General features: G+C 42.7%; 1 protein-coding gene across 2 annotated transcripts; it reads left to right on the forward strand.

Moving 5' to 3' along the window:
* Positions 1 to 8,610: 8,610 nt before the first annotated feature.
* BIRC2 (baculoviral IAP repeat containing 2) lies at positions 8,611 to 22,028 on the forward strand. Of its 2 annotated transcripts, none has more exons than XM_072134197.1 (9): positions 8,611 to 8,764; positions 13,898 to 16,392; positions 16,664 to 16,763; positions 17,920 to 17,998; positions 18,281 to 18,329; positions 19,438 to 19,677; positions 19,894 to 20,148; positions 20,517 to 20,558; positions 21,358 to 22,028. In XM_072134197.1, exons 2-9 carry the CDS (start codon positions 15,549 to 15,551, stop codon positions 21,549 to 21,551), a joined length of 1,803 nt encoding a protein of 600 aa, XP_071990298.1. In that variant the 5' UTR covers positions 8,611 to 8,764; positions 13,898 to 15,548; the 3' UTR covers positions 21,552 to 22,028. The 2 variants fall into 2 exon arrangements, with proteins under 2 accessions (XP_071990298.1, XP_071990299.1); XM_072134198.1 differs by lacking the exon at positions 8,611 to 8,764 and adding an exon at positions 8,979 to 9,090.
* Positions 22,029 to 24,771: the final 2,743 nt, after the last annotated feature.

Below are 24,771 nucleotides of genomic sequence, written 5' to 3' on the forward strand. Positions count from 1 at the left end.
TCATTTAGCCCTAAAATTTACACATTTCCAAAAGATAAAAAGAGAAAACCCATCTTACAATTTGTTCTGCAATTTTGCCCGAGTACAGAGACCCCCCACATGTGGCCGTTACTTGTTTTATGGGCGCACAGCGAGGCGCAGGAGGGAAGGAGGGACCTGCAGCTGTCAGAATTTTAGTTTCCTTGTTGGCCCCTTTTGTAGGCTATAAAATTTTAGCATTTGCATTATTGGGAACATGTGACGGCATTTTTTTGCGGAATGAGATGCTTTTTCCAGTTTTACCATTTTGGGGTTGGTATCACCTATTGTTGAAAATTTATAAACTTTTTTTTATGGGAGGGGGGCATCAATTCTGTACTGGATTTGTTACTTTTTTGGTGTTCACCATATAATAAATACAATATCATGTCATCTTTATTCTATGGGAAGATACGATTACGGGGACACCACACTTGAATATTTTTTCTTCTGTTTTACTAAATTTGTCAAATAAAACCCTAATGTGGGGAAAAATCTATCATTTTTGCATCGTCGTCTTCCAAATGGCATAACATTTTTACTTTTTTGGCTATGGAGCTGGTTGATGGCTTGTTTTTTGTGAGACATGTTGTACATTGCAACAGTATAATTCTGGAGTACATATGTATTTTTGATCACTTTTAATTGCATTTTTTTGTGGGATTAAATAGGTAAAAATCAAAGTTTTAACTTGTGTTTTTTTTTACGGCGTTCATCGTACGGGTTCAATAAATATTTACTTTTATTCTACGAGTTGTTGGACGTGGTGATACAATATATGTAGGGTTTTTGTTATGATTTAGACTTTTTTGTGCATTACATATCTCTTTATATTTTATGGGGCTTATGGGCATTTTTATTAATTAATTTTTTATTGAATAACATTTTTTTTCACTTTTTTATTAGTTCCACCATGGGACATGAACAAGCAATCATCTTATTGCTTGTTCATGATAACACTCTGCAATAATGATGTATTGCAGTGTATTAGCTGTGTCTATGTGCCTATGCCCGCAGCATTTAATGGGTTAAACACATGCGATCAGAGCCCACTCCGACCAGGGGTGTTACACTGGGGTGTCGGCTGTTAGTTACATCCTGCACCCCGTGTATCCCGATGCCAGTTCAGCTCTGATCCAAAGGTGAGCCGGCATCAACTCAGAGTCGGATATATCCACCGCTGAGTACTATGTCACTGCGCTTATCAGTGAATAAATCTGCTGCGGAACGGGAAGGGGTTAAATAATAATAATATATAGCGCACACAGATTACGCAGTGCTATACAGAGTTTGGCAAATCAGTCCCTGTTCCGATGGGACTCGCAATTTAATCATCCTACCAGTAGGTTTTGGAGTGTGGGAGGAAATCCGAGGACCCAGAGGAAACCCGCGCAAAGATGGAGAGAACATACAAACTCTTTGCAGATGTTGACCTGGATGGGACTTGATCCCAGCACTGCAAGGCTGTAGTGCTAACTACTGCACCACAGTGCTGTCCCGATTTATTTAAACAGTCCTCCTCATCATGCTGTTTTTTGATACATCAACTAAATACGTCAACAAAATTTTATACGTCGACTGCCAATTAACCAAAGAACATAACGCTGAAGCGGTATAAAAACTTTATTTAGTCATAATAAGATTACAATTAAACAAATACAGTAAAAACTGCAATCCCAACGTGAGCCCCTCCCGATGTCATACATAACCCAAAACCGCTATAGGGCATCAATATACTATGTGCAAAATGTACTTATGCTTAGTTAGTAAAAAAAACCAATAATACCCAGTGGGGTGCTGGGAATATGGGCTCATCCTTAGGATAGTTTGGTTCTGCACCAGATCAAAAGTTCTGAAGGATCAAGTGACCTGCTTAGGCCAAAGCTTGTTCTTCTTGGAAAACAGGACCTTACTTCTTCTGACCACAAGACCGCAATTACCTCACATCCTCTGACCAAAGGACCTCACATTCTTTGCTTTCCACTGGTGTAGTGGCACAACCAGTACACCAACCAGGTCACTGCAACTTAGCTCCTTTCAAAACAGCATCCTGGTGTCACAATGAAGGGAGCTTTTTGCTAATTAGCTAATTTGGGGGTGTGCTTTGTACTTGACCCTAACAATTTTCAATGGAAATATTATCAAAATTTAGCTTGCTTATGCCCTTCAATAACCTATCCCTTGGGCTTTCTATTACCACCACGTAGTTTACAAGTAGCGACAGATAAAGGGTGTTTACCACCTCCCAAATCACCCACTTTATAAGATTTGCATACATATATATTTACATTTTTCATCTTTATGCACAAATACGTTCTTGGTGCACTAGGGGATATACCTGCAGGAGCTCCTGGTACCTTAAGATGTCAATCCCTGTACAAAGGTTCAGTCCTGGGTAATAATGAGCAGAATAAAATGAGAAAATTAAGTGCACTGGCAGGTATGGCCCCACCCCCGGTGCACCAAGAAGGATAAAATGGTAATTATAGATAAAATCATACATCACTGACACGGCAGGTATAGAAAGCATGTAAGGAGCCCTACACAATGCTATAATTACTTGTGGCGTGCCCTGCTGCTCCACCGAATGAATGCCTCTAGCAAATCTTGATTTGACTAACAAATCAAGTTCTCCTTTTTAAATCATTTTCATATTATTTTGAGACTTCTAGATAAATTTAACAGAAAACAGAAGGAAATGTGATCACTGTACCAAAAAAACTATTAAAAATAAACCTTTATCTCACCCCAAGTCTTTTAAGAGCAGAACTCTTAATAGATGTATTTTGGTAAGTTTCCTAATATCCTGCCCCCTCCCCTATACATGAGGTAAAGTGGCCACCCCCTTTAAAAGGAAAGTCCTCTGTAGGAACCAACAGAAGGGCGGGAGGGTTACAGGCCTGCCCAATGTCCAATGTTATCATCTATCATTGGTCCTTGTGTGGCTCCTGGGTTGGTTCTATTCTAGTCCAACTAACAGTGGGTCAGCTGACCTATCCTCACTTTACTTACCTGTGGTGGGGAATTTTACTGAGACCTTCCCTTTTGACTCTTTTTGATATATGGCCCAATGACCCCCTCTTTGACAACTTACACTTTCCACTAGCTGTAAGGACAACCGTTTTCTCTGTTGGCAGTGTGAGGCTGGGCCCTGCCTCTATCAAGTGCATTCCGGGTAGTCCACTCGCCACCTAACGTTAGTGGGATGATCCTATTGTGGCTATACTGTACTCAACTGCAGATGATCAATTTATGTATGAGAGACACTCCCGACAGGGTCTTATTTTTTTTTGCCCGAAAAATGGGTAGTGTTTTTTTTTTAATTGCCCTAAATTTCAAATGCCCATCAATGGCACTTTCCTTGAATTAACACCTTTTTGCTTGTAGTCCATTGCATCTGCCAGCTCCAACCTACTCCACCACAGTTCTGCTTTTATTTTTAGCTGGTGACAGGTTCCAATAGCGTATGCTTTGCTGATGTTAAAAATGTCTTTGTCAGCATTCTGAATCATTTCAGTACTTTGTGAAACTTTATTTCACATTACCTGGCTCCCTGCGAGCAACATGTGGTGAATCTCAGAAGAATAGCGGTTTCAATCCTCCACACTCATTCAGCTCCATCTACCCGTCCCATACCTGCTCAATGCACATAACAGGAAAAGGGAGATTTCGGTGGTGAGCTGAGGGAAGGTTGGGGCAGAAGGGGCTGCTATGAGGGAATGTGAAAAAGTTTTATAAAGTACTGAAATGATTCCGGTTGTCGACAAAGGCATTTTTATAAATCAGTATAGCGTAGGCTATTGGAGACCATCACCAGCTAAAATGGACATTCCTGGTGATGAAGAGAAAATACCAGAGACACCCACAAAGTACAGATTCTTAAATATACCAAAGCTAACAAAATAACACGTTCCCTAATTCACTGCTATTAACAAAAATACAACATTTCACAGATATAATTCCAACTTGTCTCTATCAGTCCTGGTGTATACAATTTCGGATGCCCAAGGGTTCCGACCCTGAATCAGAAGTCCAGGGTCGGGCAGGACACATTGGGGGAGATTTATCAGAATTGGCTGAGGTAAAGCTGTTCTACTTGCCCATGTAAACCAATCAGAATTCAGCTGTCAGTTTATAAACAGCTGTAGGAAAAAGAAAGCATAGACAACTAGAACAGTTCTGCTCTCAGCCACTTCCGATAAGGCTCCCCCATTGTTCTCCGTCTGACGCTGCTCTGAGCTCCTCTCTACCTTCAGCCCCCACCCTGGCATTCCAAGACGAACCCACACAGAGACTTCCTGCCGGCAAGCAGTGTGAGGAGAGTAAGGGTGCGGTCACACGTTGCAGTTAAAACTGCATCGCAATCAGCTTTGAGGTGGTTTTAGGTGCAGTTTTGTCAATTGAACAGGTGAAAGACATGAACTGAACGAGTGAATGACATTTGTGGAGCAGGTTTCCACTTCAAAATCAAATTCACTCACGGAAATGTTAGCAGCGATGTAATTAGGCAAATCACCTCTCCTCAGCTGTTGTGTATGCGTTTCAAACGCAATGAAAACGCAGGTCAAAACGCAACGTGTGAACGCGCCCTAACTGCTGTGTAGAAAACAGGGGAGAAGAGAGAGATCAGTCTTCAGTCCTGCAGACAGATTTGCCCTAGCAACTTAGAAGTAACATTGTAACTAGGGGGCACTTTACAAACTAAGGCTACATTCACACAATGTATGCCGACCATAACGCAGTATGGCGGGCATACATCGGGGAGAGGAGAAGGGCGCTGCTCACCTGCACCCCTCTCCATAGAGTAACATAGGGCCCGGCACCGTATTCCGTCGGGAGATAGGACATGCCCTATATTTCTACGGGCTCCTGTACGGTACCGGGAGGCCATTGCGGTGTATGGGGGATGACGTATATACGTTCCCCCATACATTTGTGTGAACGTAGCCTTAGGAGAATTTGTTAATGAAGTATATTAGAAAAATGTGCACAATTGCCCCCTCGCCACAATGTCAAAAATCATCTGAAATGATAGTTACCCTCTTCAGGACCGGCTCCAGGCTTTAGTTGGCCCCTGGGCGGCAGAGCTCTAGTGGGCCCCTTTATGGGCCACCCTCCAGTAGTCACACTGCACCCCCCGTGTGGACACACTACCCCCCCCATCCCCGTGTACACATCCCCCCTCCTGTATACACACTGCCCCTCCTCCCCCTGTACACGCACTGCCCCCCTCCTCCTGTACACGCACTGCCCTCCCCCCCCCTGTATACACTGTGCCCACCCCTCCTCCTGTATACAGTGTCCCCCCATCTCCTGTATACACAGTGCCCCCCATCTCCTGTATACACAGTGCCCCCCTCTTCCTGTATACACAGTGCCCCCCTCTTCCTGTATACACAGTGCCCCCCTCTTCCTGTATACACAGTGCCCCCCTCTTCCTGTATACACAGTGCCCCCCTCTTCCTGTATACACAGTGCCCCCCTCCTCCTGTATACACACTGCGCCCCCTCCTCCTGTATACACACTGCGCCCCCTCCTCCTCCTCTATACACACTGCGCCCCCTCCTCCTCCTCTATACACACTGCGCCCCCTCCTCCTCCTCTATACACACTGCGCCCCCTCCTCCTCCTCTATACACACTGCGCCCCCTCCTCCTCCTCTATACACACTGCGCCCCCTCCTCCTCCTCTATACACACTGCGCCCCCTCCTCCTCCTCTATACACACTGCGCCCCCTCCTCCTCCTCTATACACACTGCGCCCCCTCCTCCTCCTCTATACACACTGCGCCCCCTCCTCCTCCTCTATACACACTGCGCCCCCTCCTCCTCCTCTATACACACTGCGCCCCCTCCTCCTCCTCTATACACACTGCGCCCCCTCCTCCTCCTCTATACACACTGCGCCCCCTCCTCCTCCTCTATACACACTGCGCCCCCTCCTCCTCCTCTATACACACTGCGCCCCCTCCTCCTCCTCTATACACACTGCGCCCCCTCCTCCTCCTCTATACACACTGCGCCCCCTCCTCCTCCTCTATACACACTGCGCCCCCTCCTCCTCCTCTATACACACTGCGCCCCCTCCTCCTCCTCTATACACACTGCGCCCCCTCCTCCTCCTCTATACACACTGCGCCCCCTCCTCCTCCTCTATACACACTGCGCCCCCTCCTCCTCCTCTATACACACTGCGCCCCCTCCTCCTCCTGTATACACACTGCGCCCCCCCCTCCTCCTGTATACACACTGCGCCCCCCCCTCCTCCTGTATACACACTGCGCCCCCCCCTCCTCCTGTATACACACTGCGCCCCCCCCTCCTCCTGTATACACACTGCGCCCCCTCCTCCTCCTGTATACACACTGCGCCCCCTCCTCCTCCTGTATACACACTGCGCCCCCTCCTCCTCCTGTATATTCCCTGGCCCCTGTAAGTCTTCCCCTCACCTCACTGATGCAGGTCTCTCTGTGTGGTCACTGCTTTCCCCGGCAGGTCATGTGACCATGACGTCATCACAGGTCCTTCAACCTCTCATTCTGCAGCTCCTGCCGGGGAAAGCAGTGAGTGACTGCACATGTACTCATCGCGATCTGTGTCCGGAGGACACAGATCGTGATGAGAGAGGGAAGGAACCTCCCGGGCAGCGGGGCAGATGTCCTGCTGACCCGGGGACCCGAGTGGGCCCCTCCAGTACCCCGGGGCCCCAGCACTTGCCCGGGTCAGCCGGGTGCTGGCGCCGGGCCTGACCCTCTTAGCCTCTGCAGTCAATTTACATGTTAACAAAATAACGTTTTTTATGTTCGGTTAGAGGATTAATAAATTACAAATTAGGGCAGAGGCAGCAGGAGGAATCTACCATCACATCTACTTCTGATAGTAGACTCCTCATGGTAGGTTTCCTTTAAGTAAAATGAGGTAGGAAAGCAAATATTTGACAGTCCACGCTCTCAACAGGATGTAGGTATACGTGTCAGGATGGGATATCTGTCGCTCATCTTGTGTTGGACACTCCGATGGCTTTCTAGCTTTCAAAATATAAAAATGATTACTCCCCAAGGTGAACAATATGATTACATACAAGATAGGGTATGCAAGTCGAAACTGTATATTTTATAATTGTAGATCCAGTGACAATTGGAGTTTAAACATTTTTTGCTGTAATGGGACCAAGGATTATCAATAAAGCTTCATTACAGACACTTTACAGCTGATCATTGCAGTCTGGGACTATAGTAACATCCAGAGAGGTCACCGGAGGTCAGAGGGGTCTGTCTGTAACTATGGGTTGTCTTTAAGTCGGGTGTACTTAAGTAGGGGACCGCCTGTAACTACTTTTGCAGAAATGCAGCACACATAAAAGCAAAGTGTTTACAAAACGCAAATGTAAATGCATTGTTAACACGTGTTAAATGTAAATGTTAACAGTAATGTAATTGGGCAAATCACATCTCAGCTGTTGTAATGAGTTTCAAACCGCAATTATAACGCAACCAAAACGCACAGTGTGTACGAATTACATTACTATGTACATATGTTAACATGTGTACGCATGCGTCAACATCGCGTTTAGAATGCGTTTTGTAAACACAAATGTTAATAGTAATGTAATTAGGCAAATCACCTCTCCCCAGCTGTTGTAATACGTTTCAAACGCAATTAAAACGCAGGCCAAAACGCAACGTGTGAACGCGTCCGCAGGGGTTAAAATCCAAATGTGGACATATTCAAGTCCCAATTCTGGTGCAAATGAACTCCAGTCCCGAGCAAGCAGAAGGCTGCGGTCACACGTACCGCTAGGCGTCCATCATAACGCGACGCTAGCGCACAGGGGGAGGTCCTCGACCCGAACGCACATGCGTTTCCAGGGAAACGCATGCGATTGTTAAGCCGATCGCATGCGTTTCTCTGGAAACGCATGTGCGTTCAGTCGAGGACCTCCCCCTGTGCGCTAGCGTCGCGTTATGAACGGACGCCTAGCGGTACGTGTGACCGCAGCCTAAAAGTTTGCAAGGGGGTAGCAGGAGACTATGCAACTTTCGTGCAATTTTTGTTTGAAGCAGCAGATGCTCACGTCTGAGCGCATATACATCGCCCCAGATGGTTGTGTGAATTGTACCCGAACAGAAACAAGTCAAAGAAACCCAGAAAAAGCAAAAAAATAAATGAAATAAAAAAACAAGATAAAAATTGCACAAATGTCTATGCTAAAGGCAAAATCTAAAAATTACAAACCTGACTAAACAAAAAGTCATCAGTAGATCATGCACCTACGAAAAGATGCATTAGTGAATAAGTTTTTAGGGAAGGGTGAACATTAAAAAAAAAAAACCTGCAGCTCAGTCTGTCATTACACAAGTAGTAATATGACTCGGCGCCAACGTGTCTGAATGGAAACCAAGGGAGGGACAGGGGAATTCTGCGGAGATATTTATATCAGGGGACTTTTTTTCTGTCTATTTCTCGTCTTGTTTACACATGGCTGACAAAATCCCCCACATTAACTTACAGTTTCGACTTGACCACTAAATAAAACACCAAATTACTGATGAAAAACCCCGATTAAAAATATAAAGAAAGACTGCAGAAACGAGATGATAACCGCATCACTCACTGCTGAGTAACAGGCGGACTATCACCACATCCGCCAGTCAGTCACAGCGCCCGCCATTTCGCAGAAGGGAAAAACGACATTGTGTGAGGTAAAATCTTCGTCTGGTGAAGAATCACAGTCGGAGACATGAGGTAAAATGAGAGATAAGATGGGGAGAAGAAGGAGAACAGGGGAGAGACGGTGTGAGGGGAATAGCAAACGCTGCGTGTAAAATGGCGGCGGCGTTTTTTGGCTGCGGGTCTTGACCGTTTATTGCCGTTGATTTGTCTTGATCGTTGCTCGCGTGGTGCAAATCCTCCTGCCGATTTTCTCTGCCGATTCTTGTGAAAAATCCAGAGGCGTATGTCCATATGAATCACCCTAATAGGGCGGCGCTACTACATTGTGTATATAATCCCTCTCACAAGGAAAAAAATCTTCTTCTTGTACCCGAAATCCTGGGTTATATGTGAGGAGGGTAAGTCCCTGAGAGATGAGTCATCACTCTGTGTAGCTCTGCTCCTACAATAACCTACCAGATACTTTATCACATGCACACAGTCATATCATGGTGCCAGCACTATATACAGCATTGTTTTTTATTTTTTATCTTTTTTTTAAAAAAAAATTTTTGTTTATTTTTTTAATTTTATAAATAAAGTTTAAATTTTTTTTCAATTTTTTTTTTTTTTTATTCAATTTGCTGGGAATCAAACTCAATTGTACAACACCAATTGTACTGAGCCAGTGTTGGAGGGTGAGAGCATACAGTGTGTTGGTCTATTTTGAATGCTAGGTGGCGCTAGAGTTGTTGTTTTTATCGTTTTTAAATTTTTTTTTTTTTTTTTTTTTTAACCCAATGGAGTGTTGCATTTTGGTAATTTTTGAATGCTAGGTGGCGCTAGAGTTGTTGTTGTGTTTTTTTTATCGGTTTTTCTTTCTTTTTTTTTTTTTTTTCAAATTTGCATATTTTGTAACTCAATGGAACGTTGCATTTTGGTAATGAATGGGAAGGTGGCTTGTAGATTTTCTTTCAGTGTCCACCTGATGCTGGAGAGAAGATGATGATTCTTGATATTTGCACATTTGGAGATCTGCATTTTGAAATTTTTTATTTTATCTAACAGAAAATGTTACATTTTTTTGGGGAGGAATATCATAATAATTTTTTGCTCTATATAGTGAAACCTTTACAGAAGCTTCCCCCCCTTAAAAGACAGAATTTTTTTTTTTTTTTTTGGGGGGGGGGCATTTTTAGGTGTTTTCTCCATGTTGATGCAATACTCCAAATTGCCTTCAAAGCTATTGGGTTATATAGATTCTTTCATTTTTAATTGGATGTTATTTTAAAAAAAAAATTTGAGTTTCCCATAACAGTGCAATCTTGTATCTTAGAAACAAGATAGCTGTCCTTGGATACGACCACCATTGCACTCTGGCAGTAATGGTAACACATGGAGCCACCCGACCCCCTGGATTTGGTGATCATTAACACAGGATGGCTGTGGGACATGCAGTATCTCACAAACATTTAATATGCAAGAACTATTTCTTTGTACAAACACTTCAGCAGCGGTGGTCATATCCAAGGACAACAATGTCATTTCTAAGGCACCATATAACTACATAACTACATTTATGGGAAATTATCTTTACACAGAAAGATTTTATTTAAATGTGCAAGTAAAGAAATGTATGTGTAGGGTAGGTGAATTTAATATCAATGCCCAGACGAGAATACCCTTTTAAGGCAGGCATTTCATGTGATTGTCTTGGTCATCATCTCCTCCACTGAGATCTAGGTATTTAAAGCGAATCTGTCAGCAGGAATGTCATTTTTAGCTGGTGACAGGTTCCAATAGCCTATGCTATGCTGATTTTAATCATTTCAGTACTTTATATAAGTTTGATTCGCATTACTTGGCTCCCTGCCAGCATCATTTGTCGAGTCACAGTGGAGGGGCATCTGCAGCCTGTGTTTTCTCATGCATACTACCACTGCTACACACCATCCCCCTCCCTCAATGCTCAATGGACATGACATGGAGGGGGGAGGAAGTTGGATGAGTGTGGAGAAGATGAGACTGACACAGACTGCAGCTGCCCCTCCCCTGGGATTCTCTACAGGCTGATGGCTGGGAGCCAGGTAATGTGCAAGAAACTTATGTAAACTACTGAAATTATTCAGAATGCTGATAAAGGCATTTTTAAAATCAGCATAGCATAGGCTACAGGAACCGGTCACCAGCTAAAAACACATTCCTGGTGACAGGTTTCCTTTAAAGGACATCTATCACCAGGATGAAGGACTTTATGCAAATGAACCTGAGGTGCTCCAGTAACACCTATGGAGCCTGGATCCCCTCAGGCTCATGTGCATACAGTCCTTCATCCTTGTGGTAGATGTCCTTTAAAGGAAATCTACCTTTGAAATCCATCATGATAAACCAGGGACTCTTACTCGTAGATCCAGGCACTGGGACTGTGGGTATTTTCTTAGATTTGTTATCCATGGTCTCCTTCCTTCTAAATCAACTTTTAGAGCTTGCTAATGAGCCAAAAAGGGATCTCTGGGTGTTACCAGAGCCCCTCCATGCTGTTATTATTATGCTTTAACATAATTTTGGCAGAGAATTTGTCTCCATATAAAGAACTGGGCCAGATAATATGTTGGATATGTTAAAGGTGGATATTTGTATTAAAGGGGTTGTGTTCCCCCACTAGGAAGTTTTCTTGAGAGGTCATCAGTATATAATTTGTGATGGTGTAAAAATACCTTTTAAGGACACCCCCTTGAGGAAGCGGCGGCGAAACGTACGTCGGGGGTGCTGTGGTGGTGGTCTGGTGACTCGAACACCATTGGTAGGCACTTGCGGGCTACATTGTGCCCTGTTTTGGGCACTGGTATTACCTCCACAACTTATTATTTGATTGTCCATTATGTGCCTGATTGTGATATCCCACTATGGAATGTATTGTTATTACTACTCTGACCACCACCCTTCTATTGTGTTGTTTCTGTGGTTTTAATCTTGTTTTTATCATATTTTTGAAGTGTCAATTTATGGTATAGTAAAGTTTGAATTAATTTAATACCAGTATGGTATTTGTGTATTGATAATGGTACAAATCTTTGATCCTATATACTGCTTTTTGGTATTGGTCTCTTGATTGGTATAGGGATTACACTTTACTGTAGAGGGTATTTTTGTTGGTATTCATTGTGTAATGTATTAACCATGGAGATCTGTGTAATTCTGTAATTAGTTGCAATTGGACTGTAAAAAGTGAACTTTGAGGTCTACCATCAGTTTTGTCTGTACAAAGCTGCAGATAGTGTTTAGAATTGTCCCGGAAGAGATACCATATATACTCGTGTATAAGCCGAGAATTTCAGCACAAAAAATGTGCTGAAAAACGTACCCTCGGCTTATACACGAGTCACAAGTGTATTAAAAAATACTTAAAAAAATAATAAACTTATATGCTCACCCTCCGGTGGCCCCGATGTGCAGCGCTGCTCCCCCAATTTCCGCGCAGGTCCTCTTCTGGCTTCCGCGCCTGTCTTCTGTACATCGCGCTGGGCGCCGCCATTGCTCTCTCCAGCGCGATGTACAGAAGACGGGCGCGGAAGCCAGAAGAGGACCTGCGCGGAAATTGGGACCCGCGCGGACATCGGGGGAGCAACGCTGCACATCGGGGCCACCGGAGGGTGAGCATATAAGTTTTTTTTTTTTTTTTTTTTTTTTTTAAGGCCGTGCTGTATACTGCTGGGGGCAGTCTGGGCCGTGCTGTATACTGCTGGGGGCAGTCTGGGCCGTGCTGTATACTGCTGGGGGCAGTCTGGGCCGTGCTGTATACTGCTGGGGGCAGTCTGGGCCGTGCTGTATACTGCTGGGGGCAGTCTGGGCCGTGCTGTATACTGCTGGGGGCAGGCTGGGCCGTGCTGTATACTGCTGGGGGCAGGCTGGGCCGTGCTGTATACTGCTGGGGGCAGGCTGGCTATATACTGGGGGGGGGGGGGTCTGTGACCAATCCATTTCCCACCCTTGGCTTATACTCGAGTCAATAGGTTTGCCCAGTTTTGGTGGTAAAATTAGGGGTCTCGGCTTATACTCGAGTATATACGGTACCTTTTAGTAGCAGCGGGACCGTAAAAAATGGATTTATATTCCAGGATTGTAGCTGGAATTAGAGTACTAGGGGTAGTGTCCTTACATTTGTATGTTCATTGCTCTCTGATATCTAACCAGGAGCCGGCTACTGCTCATAGCAGAGGTGAGGAGCTGTGTTGTGAGATCTCGCACACCTGTGCACTAGCACAGTCCTGTACTTACTAGGATATACAAATATATGGTCACACAGATCTCCACGGACAATACTGAACACTGCCTGCAGATCTTCCTCTATGCATAGTGATGCACCACAGCCCCTTTCTTCTACTTGCACTCAGGACCCTTTCAAGCGATTATTGCAGAAAGTAGTTTTTAACCCACACAATTTTGATAGGTTTTTCACACACAGAAAATCTTATGAATGTGACCTGTTTTCTTTAGTAGTGAATTGGTGTAAAACTAATTGCATTCACATTGTCAGTCCAATGGGCTTTTGATACATTGTCTTAGACTTCAATGGGGTGGGTTTTTTTCACGTGGTCTGAATAAACTTATTGAAAATAAAAGGTCGGTGTCCAATTCTCTCACAAACTCGAGTGACTTCTATGTGAAAGGGTCCTTAGTGACCATTGTAGTAGTCAGCTGTTACTTGTAGTAGATGGGAGAGGCTGGGGAGCTGCTGGAAAGAACAAAAAGCTCTTTGGGGTATAAGATCCGTCTGAGCCTTTGCAGAGCTGCCGCTGCTTGGTGCAATCTTGTGTTATTGGTCTGTGCTGTACCTTCGTGCTCTGAGTTTCAGCAGGATAGGCTTCTGGTTAGAAATCAGTGCACAGGGGTAGAATGGACAGATCAAAGAACACAGCAGTGTGAGAACACTTCCCCAGTACAACAAGTACAGCTACAATCCTGGAGTATAAAAAAAACATTTTTTTATGTGCTGTGTGGACAGCACAGTGTAGAGAGCAGAAAGCTTTTCAGGCTGAAAGACCCTCCCAGAGCCCTTCACATTTCACAGTCTTGCTGCTACTAACACATGTAAAGTTATGACTATATAAATCTCCATCGACAATACCTAACATTGTGTTGGAGCTTTAGATGGACAAAACTGGAGATGTATTTTAAGATTTCTCTAAACTACATATGAACTAATGCATTTTTTTTCTCTTGCAGGTAGTAAAGACCCCAATTTTTCCGATGTTTATCAGAGCTGTCCCTTTTTCATACTGTGGTCAGAAAAAATCTTAGAATGGAGGGCTAAACGCCTCGCAAAGGAGGGGAAGTCTGACTCTGGGAGATAGTGCTGCACAACGGATATACAATTACCACCTACACTCACCGGCCACTTTATTAGGTACACCTGTCCAACTGCTCGTTAACACTTAATTTCTAATCAGCCAATCACATGGCGGCAACTCAGTGCATTTAGGCATGTAGACATGGTCAAGACAATCTCCTGCAGTTCAAACCGAGCATCAGTATGGGGAAGAAAGGTGATTTGAGTGCCTTTGAACGTGGTATGGTTGTTGGTGCCAGAAGGGGTGGTCTGAGTGTTTCAGAAACTGCTGATCTACTGGGATTTTCACGCACAACCATCTCTAGGGTTTACAGAGAATGGTCCGAAAAAGAAATAACATCCAGTAGGCGGCAGTTCTGTGGGCGGAAATGCCTTGTTGATGTCGGAGGTCAGAGGAGAATGGACAGATTGGTTCAAGCTGATAGAAAGGCAACAGTGACTCAAATCGCCACCCGTTACAACCAAGGTAGGCAGAAGAGCATCTCTGAACGCACAGTACGTAGAACTTTGAGGCAGATGGGCTACAGCAGCAAAAGACCCACACCGGGTGCCACTCCTTTCAGCTAAGAACAGGAAACTGAGGCTACAATTTGCACAAGCTCATCGAAATTGGACAGTAGAAGATTGGAAAAAACGTTGCCTGGTCTGATGAGTCTCGATTTCTGCTGCGACATTCGGATGGTAGGGTCAGAATTTGGCTTCAACAACATGAAAGCATGGATCCATCCTGCCTTGTATCAACGGTTCAGGCTGGTGGTGGTGGTGTCATGGTGTGGGGAATATTTTCTTGGTACCAATTGAGCATCGTTGCAATGCCACAGCCTACCTGAGTATTGTTGCTGACCATGTCCATCCCTTTATGACCAAAATGTACGCAACATCTGATGGCTACTTTCAGCAGGATAATGCGCCATGTCATAAGGATGGAATCCTCTCAGACTGGTTTCTTGAACATGACAATGAGGTCACTGTACTCAAATGGCCTCCACAGTCACCAGATCTCAATCCAATAGAGCATTTTGGATGTGCAGCCGACAAATCTGCGGCAACTGTGTGATGCCATCATGTCAACAACAGCACCTTGTTGAATCTATGCCACGAAGAATTGAGGCAGTTCTGAAGGCAAAAGGGGGTCCAACCCGTTACTAGCATGGTGTACCTAATAAAGTGGCCGGTGAGTGACTTATACACACTTTTATTAGTGTTTTCCTAATTTGACTGCATAACAGGTCAGGTCTTGGCTCGGCCAGCAGTGCATGTGTAGTGAATCGGAGATGGGAGAGCAGCCGCCGGGCACCTCTTGCAGTGTTTTGCCTCCCAAAGAATTAAAGATTCAAACAGTTTAATTTACATTAATCCAGACTACACATTGGGATGTTGGCCAAACCTGTTAAAATTTGCAGGTTTGGCCAATAATTATCCAATGTGTTGGTAAACTTTTTTTGTCTTTGCTTTCTGGTACGTCATGGTGCAGAACTGACTCCCAGAGAGACTTCCCCTCCTTTCCTCCCCCTCGCAACCGTAAAAATGCAAGAATTAAACAGCAGCACGTATTTGACAGATTTACTGAAATCTGCTCCGAACTTTAAAAATTCCATTAGCTTGGATCCTTCCTGCGAACTGTACAGAATTTCAACTTTCTCCAAGTTTCCATCAAGTTCTCCTGTATCGGAGCGCAGCCTCGCCAAGGCAGGGTTTTATTATCTCGGCACAGACGACAAAGTGAAGTGCTTCAAATGTGGCCTAATGCTGGACAATTGGAAGAGAGGAGACAATGCCATAGAGAAGCATAAAAAGTTCTATCCCAGCTGTAGTTTCATCCAGAATGTATCGTCTATAAATCTTGGAGCTTCTTTATTTTCTGCCTTTTCTCCACCTAATCAAAACCATTCTGCCTCTTGTGAAGAGGAAACTGGGTTCTTCAGTGGATCCTTCGCCAGTATCCCTGATGTTGTTTCATCAAGGTCGGTTGAAGACCGATCTTCAATGAGGGACAATGAAAGTAGTTCTTGCATGTATACAGAAGAAGCCAGACTGGGCACTTTTACAAATTGGACTCTAAGTTTTCTCACTCCTAGTGAACTCGCTAAAGCTGGATTTTACTACGTTGGTCCCGGAGATAAAGTCGCTTGTTTTGCTTGTGACGGAAAGTTAAATAATTGGGAACCTAACGATAGAGCCATGTCTGAGCACCGGAGGCATTTTCCAAATTGTTCATTTGTGAGCAACAGCGCAAGACCCTCATTGAGATGCAGCGTTTCCAACGTCAGCATGCAGACCACCACCTCAAGGCTTAAAACCTTTGTGACTTGGCCGGCTCGGATCCCAGTGACACCGAAGAAATTGGCAGAAGCTGGATTTTACTATGTCGGTAGGTATTGTGAACCTTTACACCTTTTGGAGCTAAAGTTACCTTAATTACAAATCTACTGTGTTGTGCCTAGAGCTCCTTTGTAGTCTGTTCCCATGAAAACATATGGATCTGCTAACTGTAGTCTGATCCTGCCGTTTAGATGGAGACTTGATCCAGTTATATGGAATAACGTTATATTGGGATTTAAGCTCTAGTTCCTTATATAATAGCCATGTTTTAAAAGCTGAGACTTGAGGGTTAATTATTTTTTTTTGTTTTAACTTAATAGGTCGTAACGATGATGTCAAATGCTTTTGTTGTGATGGTGGATTGCGCTGCTGGGAGTCTGGTGATGATCCATGGGTTGAACATGCGAAGTGGTTTCCCAGGTTAGTCTACTTTGGATTTATAATGAGTCTATTTAGACTCATTTACAAGTCGGCAGCTCATAGTTTTAAGGTTAAACCGGTTTCGCTGCTTAGTGATATTGATGACCTATTTTTTTTATGTCAAGTCGATGGGGTCCAAAACATGAAATGGACGCAGTAAGAACCATCCATTCTCTAAGTAGTGGCAAAGCTTTGTCACTGCAGCTCAGCTCACCATCAACCAACTTAGTTTTCCACTATGTGGAGAGCAGTGCATTTCTGTCTCCTTTCTCTGTGTAGGTTCTGGCACCAGAGAGAATCTGCTGATTTATGGGTTCTTGAGTGTTGGCAAATCTGTCAGCAGGATTTAACATTTTCCCACAATGATGGGTTCCCATAGCCTTTTTTCATGACTACTTCCACTCACTTTAAAAAGTTGTGAAACGTATACCCCATTTCTCTGCCAGCAACCTGAGTCATGGAGTTGTTATCATAATCTGCACACTGCTCCTAAAACTCCACTTCCTGCTCCCTCTCCCCCTTCCCTCATGCCAAAGTGATCTGACCCTGTACTGCAAGCAAATCTGGCAGCTCACATCTGAATGATGGAGGAGGGTGCAGGAAGTAGAGTTGTAAGAGCAGAAGTTTGAAGTACAGATGATGACACTGCTCTTACAACTCTGCTTCCTGTTACCTTCTCCCCCCTCCCTCGTGCAGATAAGCTCTCGTTTTGCATGAGGGAGCAGGAGGTGGAGTTGTTCGAGCAGTGTGCAGATAATGATGACTCAATGCTGGCAGGGAGCCAGATATACTTTTATCAACTTTTAAAAGTAAGTGGAACCATCAATGCCCAACAGATTGGAATTTAGTATGAAAAAGCCTTTTTAATGGGTCATCAATCCAGAAAACCCCCTTTGAGGAACGGATGATGACGTCTTAAGGGTCTGTGGGGACATTCTTCATAAAAGCAGCTAAGTGGGAATGTTATTTACACAAGCTCTAAAGATTTATTGAAGAGGGGCAGTTGGGAAGCGAGTTATCCTAGTTATGATTGTATGTGTGTGTGATATATATGCGAAGTGATGCCTGATCCCTACTTACTCAATGCAACATTTCACTTGATATAATTTAGCTTGTGTTGTGTTACAACTGCTGTGAACGTTTCTCTCCTCTGCAGATGTGAATACTTGATACACGTGAAAGGCCAGAGCTTTGTCACTGATATTCAAAGCAGATATCCCCATCTTCTGGATCAGGTAAAATTGTAGCTGCGCTATTGTACATTTCCTGCAGATCAGACTTCCATTGATGTAGCCATAAAGATTGATTATAGTGTGAATGGATAGCGGTGAAGTAACTGGGGATTGATGTTGGCCAATTGTTCTCACTATAAAGCCACAGATGATTATGTTGATATGCTACATCTTTTGGCTATGCCAACAATATTTAGTAGTTTACTTCTAATATCTGATGAATGGCTAATTCCACTGTCCATAGGCTTTGATCTAATTTTTTCTTTCTTCCTTCCTCTTTTGTAGCTCTTGTCATCTTCAGACACACAAAACAATGAAGCTCAGTATCCACCCAGTAAGTATATATTTACAGCCTTTGGAACTTTTGTGTATAATAATTAGAAGGGAACTACAGCTTTTCCCATCATTTTAACACAAAATACCTTAGTATATGGATCCTTCAAGGAGATAAACTACTGATCATTGGAGGTCTGACCCATGCTACCCCCGATAATCACAAGAATGGCGATCCTGCGTCCCTTAATGAATGCCTTGCCCTTCGGTACCAAACATAAATAAACCCACAGACAGGGGGAATGGAGTGGTGGGATACATCCTCAACCAACTGATATATTCATTAGAGGGAACAGGAATTCCTTCGTTGGATTGCTTGAGGTCCTAGTAATCAAATAGGATATTGGATTACATATAAACTTAGGGAAAACCCCTTTAGAGGGACAATAAATCCATTCTGATCCTTCATTTTAGAGGATCTAGCATCAGATACAGCAGTGAGGGAGGGAAATGTCAGCAGCCTTCAGGGCAAAAGTAAATTAGCCTAAAGTAGAAATAAAAGATCTCTTTATTTATTTTCTCAGTTCTGCAGTATGATTAAAGGGGGTTATATTTGTAATTTTTTACAAATAATTCATTAAATGACTGGTGTAAAGACAGAAGGGTGACGTGTCCTTCTAATGAAAAGCTTCACTTATACAGTATTTAACTTGGCTGAGTAGGACTCCTCCACAGAACATCATGTTCTGAATAAGGCTGTGTTTTCTACAAAATGCGCTAAACCTGATCACCTAAATCCACTGTATAAAGGCAGTACTGTAGTAAATGCACTGTATAAAGGCAGCACTGTAGTAAATGCACTGTATAAAGGCAGCACTGTAGTAAATGCACTGTATAAAGGCAGCACTGTAGTAAATGCACTGTATAAAGGCAGCACTGTAGTAAATGCACTGTATAAAGGCAGCACTGTAGTAAATAAGGTTTATAATGTTTGTGTATATTTAATTCTGTTCAGTGACCCACCTAAAGTGAAACAGGTCTGTTGACATATTGCAGATTTGTTTTGTACATCTAAACACACGTACAGTAAAAAATACTCACTGAGGTGTATTAAAAACAATTTGTGCAATAAAATTCCTCTACTTAACGTACATTTTGTTATTTTCCAGTCATCCGGTTGGGCAATGAAAATAACCAGGATGCTGACGTCTACATGAACACCACCGTGGTGCACAACGTGCTGCAAATGGGATTTAATCGAAGACTCGTACAAGAAACCATCATGAGTAAAATACTGACATCGGGAGAAAATTATAAGGAAACGGAAGATCTGGTAAATGACTTAATATGCGCCCAGAAAGAGCAAACGGAGGATGAGAAAGAACATCAGGTGGAGCAGTGTTCATCAGGTAATGCAGCTCCTATATGATGAGGACGTCACTGGTTGTGATACCGCTAGTCTAACTTTATTCGGTGCATTCATTAAAATGAACATTACTATTTTCTAGCATAAAAATAACACTATTTGTGCAACCCTTCCCCCTTTATATTATTAACTGGGATTTACACGACCCCATGACTTAGATTTGTGGGATAATAACCTTTCTAATTTAATTTTTTTTCAGATGAGATCACGGTAATCAGAAAAAGTCGACTTGCCTTGTCCCAACGCATGACAAACTGCCTTCTGATCCTGGCAGATCTGTTCGCCTCAGAGGTTCTCTCTTCTTCCGAATATGATACCATAAAACAGAAAACCCCAAATGCTCTCCAGGCTCAGGAGCTGATTGAAATTGTTCTAATAAAAGGACGCAACGCAATCGAAGCTTTCAAAAAGAGTCTGAATGAGCACGATCCGGGACTTCACCAGGAGCTATTCCGTACGTGTCTTTTATTTATTTAAACCTACCATGAGGAATCTACCACCAGAAGTAGATTGTAGATTCCTCCTGCCTGTCTCTGTCCTAATCTTTAATTTAATAATCCTGGAACCTAACTTCTTACAAATTTTGAGTAATATGTAAAATAACTAGTACACGCCCCAGTAGCCTCTGCAGTTATTTTACATATTACTCAAGTAAAGTTTGTAACAAGTTAGGCTCCAGGATTATTAAATTATAAATTAGGGCGGAGGCAGGCAGGAGGAATCTACTTCTGATTCCTCGTGGTAGGTTAAGTGTTTGGGTGGTCCAAAACTACCTCTATTTTATGCAGTGAATAATTTTATTTCTGTATTTCTCTCTTGTAGTTGAACAGTCATTGATATGCGAGACGTCAGACAGTTACTCAGGTAAATATATGGCTATTTGGTGACCTATAAACATTCCTGACTATCCATAACTCTTAATTCCACTAGTGCTTTTACCATCAATCACCCCCTTGTATAGACCGTGTTCTAGTAGTGCTCTTGCCTTTTATTTACTAGCTGAAATTTAGTACCTTTTTAGTACTACTATTGGGTACATATAAATGCAACTTGTAATGAGGTTGTGCACATTTCTCTATTCATTGATAGAGAATTTACAGAGGCGTGTGTGCGACCCCAACACTATTCAGAACCTGGGGTTGGTTTGTGGAACACCCCTTTCAAGTTTACACAACTTTTAAATTCACTGCATTTTCTTGTGCAATAGCAGTGGCCAGCTTTTAAGCTGCAAAAGCATGCTAGGTTTTCTGTCTGCACCTGAATGAGGGGCAATTGGGACATTTATCATGATTTGTACAACAGTTTTTTATTTGGTGTACAAGTCCTGAAATGATAGCAATTACTAGCAAACTGCCAGTATTATTTCCCCATTTACGCCATCTCCACACTAAGTGGGCAAGAAGGGGGCACGACCAGCAGTGTAGTGGGCTGCATGAGGCATACCTGCTAATATTCAGGACTGAAAGTACGCAGGCTACAGCATTAATCTAGGCCAGGCAGGAACTGCCAGAGAATTGTTCACTGGGACAAGCGGCCTGTTGGATACATCCGGAGGCTCCATCATAGGCAGCAGGCGCACGATAAATGTCCCCCATTGTTTGTAGTATTCCATGAAATGTTTCTGCTTTGTTTTTATTATAACACTGCCTCCTTTGTTTTCCAGATCTACCAATGGAAGAACAGCTGAGAAGGTTACAGGAAGAAAGAACCTGCAAAATTTGCATGGATCAGGAAGTTTCTATTGTGTTTATCCCATGTGGCCATTTAGTGGTTTGTAAGGACTGTGCTCCCTCTCTCCGCAAGTGCCCTATATGCAGAGGCATAATTAAAGGAACAGTTCGCACCTTCCTGTCCTAAAACCAGATTTGGGTCCTACAGCTATTGACCCTGTGTGGTCTCCAGAACGTCCTCACATAGATACATATGAAACAACATGTGTATTCTTAGTCATTCTGGTGACTCGCATCATGAGACTCTTAAATCAATGATTGTTTGTGTGTAAACATACCATGTGATTGTCACATTGCATTTACTTAGTAATTATATCTACCACATCTATAAGTCATGTGTCATGGACTCATTATTGTACATTGTTTTGAGAATAACACATCTCTCATGATCTGAGTAAATTAGGCAAAACTATTTTGTTGTTTATTATCACACTATATTATTTCTTATGGATAATAAATGTCCCTCATTCTTGTTCTATCATAGAAAAGTGGTATTAATAGGCAATGACTTCTGTTATCATACAAGGTTGTGATCTGTATATGACATGATATAACATACATGTGTAAAATGTAAAGAATAAAGAATTTAGATTTATTACTACAACACCTGAATGCATGTTTAAACAGAGGGAATTCCCCCAGAAATCCTATCATCCTATCAATTTGCTAATTTATGCAGTGAATTGCATTGGTCTTGCTAGATGAAACATGGCATAAAAGAACAGAATTTTTGAAAAAAAACTAACTGGATTTATAGCATACGCATAAATAGGAAAGAAAGAGTTAGACTGGTCATGTGTGACTTAGCATTTTTCCCTCTTGAAAATTATTGCTCCTCCTTTTAAGACAAGGACTCTTGAAAAACTTGATCTAATTCCCAAAAGGAAAAGGAAAAAAAAATTGCACTGTGTGAGGAAAAAGTTATTGACAACTCAAAAAAAGACACTGCTAGGATTGAACTTCTAAGCTCAGGAGGAACAATCATTTATGAAGAAAGTTGAAGGGCATCTACCACTAGGATGAAAGACTGTATGGAAATGAGCCAGAGGGGCTCCAGGCCCCATTAACATCTGGAGCATTACCATATTTCTTGATCCAAATATCGTGGTCCAATAAAAACCTGAAGGACTATTTTTGGTCTAGTTTAAATAAGTGATAGTATACAAGAAGCTCAAAATGGATTCATTCCACCACTCCCTTGATAAATAAAGGGATAAAATAAAGTGCAGTCATCCTATGTAATATCATATTTAAGCCCATCTGAAATATCTCGAGTCGGAGCAGTTGTTTTGAATATCAAATCTCCTATTCACTGTACTGTCGGCTCTGTTACATATCAGGGAAACAAGAACTCTGTGCATCATATGGCAATATCATGCACAGCAGTGTGGGAGAGTGATCAGCCTGTGGCACGACACTCCTCACATCCGTGACTAATGTGAAACCTGCCTTTGTTCAGATGGATTAAAGATTGTAAAGTAATTGGATCTCTATCCTAAGAACAGCAGGGAGAGAAAGGGCAATGACCACACAGCTTCATCTACTAGCATTTGGATGCAAATGTAGAAAAGGAGGAAGCAACACAGGTGTTATCAAAGGAAATGGGTTCAATATAGTTTTATTCAAAAGACGCGCTGGATTGCTCCCTTTAGGTGTCCTCACATCTGGATGTTCCATGGGAAGAATGTAACAATAGTATCCGAGTTGTTCCCTCCTGTTTCTACATTCCCTTTAAAGTGCTGTCATCCAAGATTCCTCCATCAGTGGGCACCATGCATTACCCTCTTCAATTACTGGCAAATCAGATTTTAATTTTTTTGTGGAAAGGAACCTCCTTACCCAAGGGAGTAAGAAAATCTTTCTGCAGACAATATGGGAAGTCCATCTCTAAGAAATGAGACATTACTCGAAGAAAGAAATTATACATATGTCAAAGTTATTCTTTACAGGGATAACCCAGTAACAATAGATGTGTAGTCACAACACCGAGACATGGACTTTGTGTGTTTCCAACTTTTGCATTGATTATCCTGGTTGACAGACATGTTCAAAAGGGAGCCCAGAAAGTGACAGACCCTTCCATGCTGGCCAAAGTCAAGAAGTAAGAGTTACTTACTTTACTAATAAATCCACCTTGCAGGTCTCTGCAAACTTATAGCCATTTATGCTCAACCAAGGGATTCTGGGAAATATGTCAATACGTTTTCCAGGATGGGAGAAGGAAAATTGCACCTCTTTTCTACCTTCTAAGGCAGCTCTCTTACTATCCAGCATGATTTTCAGGAAGCCTAAGGACATGATGTGGGTTTGAAGCCAAACTGGTATATCTATTCCAGAATGAACAGATTCCCAACTGTAGACAGTTGTTTCGAAGTGGTTGACTCTTCAGTACAGTGTAGGGACGGGCCATAAAAGGAGACTTGTGGCCTCGAAAGACTCAAATTGTCGGCTTAAAACTTTGGCAAGAAGGCTTGGAGAAATTCCACCTACCTATTGGAGAGCTATGTCTTATCTTTTGTTCTAAGCCTAAGAACCAACAAGAAGAAAAAAGCCTCTGTGGATGTAACACAGCTTGTTCTTAAATACCTGGAGAGAATGGATCAGGGGACATTGGACAATTTTCTATTTAATATGGTAGACAATATAAGGACAAGAAGGAGTCCAAAGGCTCCTCAGCCAAGTAAGTGTTGGATCTCAACCATCCAGGTTGCATCAATTCCCCAAGGACTATCCCCTCCCTGTTAGACCAATGCACATTTACCCAGAGCATTTTGTTCCAAAATAAACCAAATTTGCAGAGCAGCCAAGTGGTCAAATTTTTAACCCACCTGTAGGTATTCTAGATTGAATCGTGATTCTAGCTTAGGGTGGAAAGTTTGTTCAAGTCCTAGCCCCTTCCTTAGAATGGTCATTTGGAATTTCTCCTGTGTTGCCGTCATAAGATACATCCTGGAGACGGGAAATATGTCCTACCGGTAATTGGATTTCTAGGAGTCTTATGTCATAGCATTTCCACCAATAGTTAATTATGTGATGGTTATATATGTGGAATATATCTTTAAATCTTTTAAAAAATTACCATCTTTCACAGGATCTCTGTATCTGAACAATAAAACATACAAGATAGACGCAGATGTTGACTATTACAACATAGACTATGAAACAGGACCACGAAGAGGAATAAGTGGTTAGAGGTTACTAGTAAACAAAGAAAGTTGTTTACTGCCAGCTTTACATTGGTATACTAAGCCACAGACTGAACACAGTGGGGCTTATTTACTAAGGGTCCGCACGCACTTTTGTCGTACTTTCCTACGTTTTTGGGATTTGCACGGCTTTGACAGGTA

The sequence above is a fragment of the Engystomops pustulosus genome, chromosome 2, assembly GCF_040894005.1.
Source record: "Engystomops pustulosus chromosome 2, aEngPut4.maternal, whole genome shotgun sequence".
In the NCBI taxonomy this organism is placed as follows: Eukaryota; Metazoa; Chordata; class Amphibia; order Anura; family Leptodactylidae; genus Engystomops; species Engystomops pustulosus.

Bases quoted from the DNA above. Each gene is read 5' to 3' on its own strand.
- BIRC2 (XM_072134197.1), top strand. From the start codon at position 15,549: ATGCAAGAATTAAACAGCAGCACGTATTTGACAGATTTACTGAAATCT. The intron at 19,678-19,893 runs GTAATGCAGCTC...ATTTTTTTTCAG, and splicing joins GGTGGAGCAGTGTTCATCAG to ATGAGATCACGGTAATCAGA. The intron at 20,559-21,357 runs GTAAATATATGG...TTTGTTTTCCAG, and splicing joins GACGTCAGACAGTTACTCAG to ATCTACCAATGGAAGAACAG.